The sequence below is a fragment of the Acanthisitta chloris genome, unplaced genomic scaffold, assembly GCF_000695815.1.
Source record: "Acanthisitta chloris isolate BGI_N310 unplaced genomic scaffold, ASM69581v1 scaffold11380, whole genome shotgun sequence".
NCBI lineage: Eukaryota > Metazoa > Chordata > Aves > Passeriformes > Acanthisittidae > Acanthisitta > Acanthisitta chloris.
In genome coordinates this window covers 21,488-25,495 of record NW_008649941.1, presented here as the reverse complement: position 1 = coordinate 25,495, position 4,008 = coordinate 21,488, and the positions used below count along the sequence as shown (strand labels likewise).

Below are 4,008 nucleotides of genomic sequence, written 5' to 3'. Positions count from 1 at the left end.
CATAACCTGCTCTCAGCTGGGCAGGCCAGCTTCTTCCTCATTTTCCATGGAGCCTCTTTCAGTCCTGGTGTCTTCTAGCAAAGTTGCTAGAATTTCAAGCACTCTCTCTTGAACATTTCTTTTTTATTTTTTCAAGTACATCAGGTTCCTAGCTCTGGAAAATGACTGTCCTGTCTGTTTCTGGGAGTACAGGACTTGGCCCTCTGGCTCTCAGGTGGGAACTTGAGGCAAGTCACTGCTTTGTTCTCAGGGGCAGAAGGCCTTCAGCAGGCTGGCACATGTGTGCAGCCAAGTGGAAAATAAATAGCAAGATAAGCACACTTGTTGCTCTGGAATGAATGTTGACACGATAAGCTTACAAATCTGCCAGGTGTGTGTGTCTATACCTATACCTCAAAGGTGAAAAATTGTATTTTTGAAAAGCAAATATGAACTAATTCATACTAAAAGCAAACAATGAAGAATAATGACAGTCAGGTAAAGCTCTGTGCTAGGAAGAGTACCCATGCAGCAGCGTAGTTAGGTGATAGGTGGGAGTTAAAAATGAAGAGATCTGCTTTTTACTTTCCACTCTACCACCTGTGTGTGATCTAAGGACATACAGGGAGCTCTTAGAATTCCTGTCCTTGACACTGAGTGGACAAGCACAAATCATTTGTGGGAAGGGCTCTGACATCTAGAAACTGATTAGTATGAGAGTAATTGGAGAGGGTTATTTTGTTTAAAAATAACCCACTTCCATAAGCCTTTACTTGACACGGTTGTATGGAACACCAGTTTCTAAACTGTGTACTGATAACTCTCTTGTTAGGGGAGCCTGATGGGAACTTCAGCACAGGGTGCAGCAACAGTAGTTAAATTGCATCAGGGAGCCCTCGTACTTCTGGTGCCCAGATAACTGCAGGTTCTCCTGGCCCTGTCTGTGTTCATGATGAGTAGAGACTGAAGAAACCCTTTGCATCATTGGCCACTCTGGTGCTGTGCCCAGTGTTGTGGGACAGCTCTTTGTGCAGTTACTGCTGTAAAGGCTGTGTCACACTGATGTGACTGAAAACTCTGCAGTCAGAACAAATGCCTAGGAACAGTTTTGGTTCAAAAGCTGTGACACCTTCTTCAGAGGTTTTTTTTTCCCCATTCTCTTCCACAGGCTGGCAATGCCAAATTTAATCGAGCTAAACTGCTGAATGTGGGATACCTAGAAGCCCTAAAAGAAGCGAACTGGGACTGTTTCATTTTCCATGATGTGGATCTGGTGCCAGAAAACGACTTTAACATTTACATGTGTGACACACAACCAAAGCACCTTGTAGTTGGCAGGAACAATACTGGATACAGGTAGGAAACCAGGAATATGGAAAGAATACCAACTGGGAAATGCCATGTTACTGATAATGTTCCTCTTCAGGTGAAGCTGTATGCTGGTGCCTACCCTTCCTCCTGACACCAGGTTTCTGGTGGTAACACTTCCCCTCTCTGGAGTACATTCTGTCTGTACAGAACTGTATCTCTGAAGTCATCCCTGTGGTCACCTGTAGAAATGATAGTTGTCATCATTCTGGTTTGTGGAGTTGAGTTACAGGATGTTCCAAGAGGAAAGCAGCATGCCAGACGTTGACAGAAGGTCTCTGCACATAGCTGGAAATACATTTGCGGTTTCCTGGTCCTATGATTTGAGGGTGTGATCTTACTATAACAAAACTTGCCACTTAGCTTTTGCTATTGAAGAGGTAATGTTTGGTGTTGAGAGCTCAAGTGTGAGGATTTGCCAAGGGATAGAGCTGTCCTTTAATTATTTGACTTAACAGTGTGCAACACAGGAGCATTCTGATTCTTAAATGGGTCTCCTAAGTGCTAGTGTGACATAAGTAGTTTAATGTGTAAAGTCAAGCTCAGTCCACGTCAGATAAAAAAGGCTTCTGAGCTTGATGAATTTAATAACTCAAGTGTTTTAATTGAACCTGTTTCTTTCAAGATTCACCTCTTATGCCATATCACTAGATATTGATTAGAAGCAGGCTTTTCAAAAGCTAAGTCAGCGTACTTTGAAGTAAAACTCTGCTTCAATTCTGGGTTTCCTTTATTAAATATGTGAGAAAGAGAGGTGTGGGATATGCAAGTTCTTACACAGAATAATACTCACTTTCCAGTGATTTTGTGAAAACCAGAGTAAGCACATATGAACTAGGCTTGTGACAGGCTTTTGGAGAGCTGTGGCTTGCAGAGAGAGTGCTGAGAGCTGTACGATGGTCATTGTACCAAAAGAACAGAAACACTGCTTTAGGCTAATTGACAGGCATGTAGAATCCAGGCTAAGAACATGGCACAAAGCTTGAGGGGCTTTACTTAACCTCCTGTGCCTTAGTTACTGCAAGTGTTTTGCTTAGTTAAGCACACAGATGGTGTTACGCTTTTACTAAGGGATCTTTTTATTGTTAGTTTTCTCATGTTTCTCCTGTTTGTGGAAAGGAGCTGTTAGTTATAGGTCAGATTTAAGCTTTGGCATTGAAGAGTATGGACAAAATGGTTTTTGTTGTGAATACTCTGCATTAGTATTCACTAGGATACTGGTGGTTTAAATTTGATTCAGTCTGTGTCACTGCCTGTGCTTACACATCCATGAAGTGGGGATAATACTGCTCTACTTCCAAGGGGATTCCTGGGTATGTCTGAAGGAATCAAGAATGATATCCTAACTGAGCTGAGACCACAGGTTGAGATCCCAGTTGGGTGACCTCAGTGTTTGGCTGCAGCTGAGGTGAGCAAACCGAGACATGTTGCTCAGATGAGGTAGAGAAAACTGAAGTCATACATGTTCTGTATTAGCACAATATCCTGGGCAGGAATGTGTGGTTGTTCAGGTTTTTTAGTTTCCTTGGGAGAGTTTGTTTGTTTTCCTTCCAGGAGGATATCTTCTATGGTAATGCAGTGTGCAGTGATCTCAGCAGCCATGCTCCTTTGGAGAGCCAGTGCCTTATGTTTAGCTACATAAACTACAGCTCAGTTTTAGATTCTGTAGATAGAGGGCTTATGTATTAAGGCTTTGAAGATAAGGGTGGGAAAACTTTTTTATCTTAGCTAAGCTATTTCCTTGAGGCTAGCACAACATCCTTTCCTACTCACCATTCCTATTGTGTGGTTTGTTTCAATCTTTTAAATTCCAGGGGAGCTAATATTCTCTTGTCCTCAGGGAAGAGGTGGTTGAACACTGTTAGAGAGGTGCATTTTTTTGCAGATAATGCCACCTAGGAGCAAGATATGTCTGGGCCCTGCCAGTTCTGCACTGCCTGAGGAGGGTTGAGTGGGCAGCACCATCCTGATTACAGCCCTGGCACCTTTGGTGTGGTGCCTCTCCGGTGGAGTACGGGAGTTTATGGGTGTGTATATGGATGTGTGGATGGGCAGTCAGTTCCCAAACCCTGCCAGGCTGCTGGAACAGGGGGATGTGGTACTGTTGGTGACTGGTAGTGCAGACTGAAAGCACAGCTAGGGAGGGCTCTGCCCTGCTGTTGTTGTTTATGACCTCTGTGCTGTCCATGCCACCTGTTGGCTACATTTCTCTAGAACACCCACAGCAGAAGTCTCAAGGTAGTAATGCATAGTTAAAACCTAATGGGACCTCCTCTACCTTATGGTTGGTCTCCTCTAGGAATGGAGGTAAAGGGGAGAGAGCAGATCTGTTCACAAGTCATGCCTGACCAACTTCATAGCCTTCTCCAATTTGACTAGCTTGGTAGACAAGGGAGGAGTAGTAGATAATGTTTATCTTAAGTAGGCTTTCAACTATCATCTCTTAGCTATCCACTGCCTCCCATAATATCCATATTGACAAAGTGATGAAGTATGGACTAATAAGTGGACAGTGAGATGGGCTAAATTGCTGGGATCCCAGAACTGCTGGGATCGAAGGGTTTTGATCAGTGGAGCAAAGTCCAGCTGGAGTCCAGTCACTAGTGGTTTATTTATTTTCAAAAGAAGAAATCTTGGAGTGGTGGTTTATGTACCAGGGCC

At 43.5% G+C, this 4,008-nt stretch overlaps 1 protein-coding gene across 1 annotated transcript in view; it reads left to right on the top strand.

Annotated features, from left to right (window-relative positions):
• Positions 1-4,008, top strand: part of B4GALT4 (UDP-Gal:betaGlcNAc beta 1,4- galactosyltransferase, polypeptide 4) — a 12,261-nt gene that overhangs the window by 3,062 nt on the left and 5,191 nt on the right. Inside the window, exon 3 of the mRNA XM_009079710.1 lies at positions 1,148-1,335. Within this exon, the coding sequence (XP_009077958.1) occupies positions 1,148-1,335 (188 nt within the window). The remainder of the gene's footprint in view (positions 1-1,147; positions 1,336-4,008) is intronic.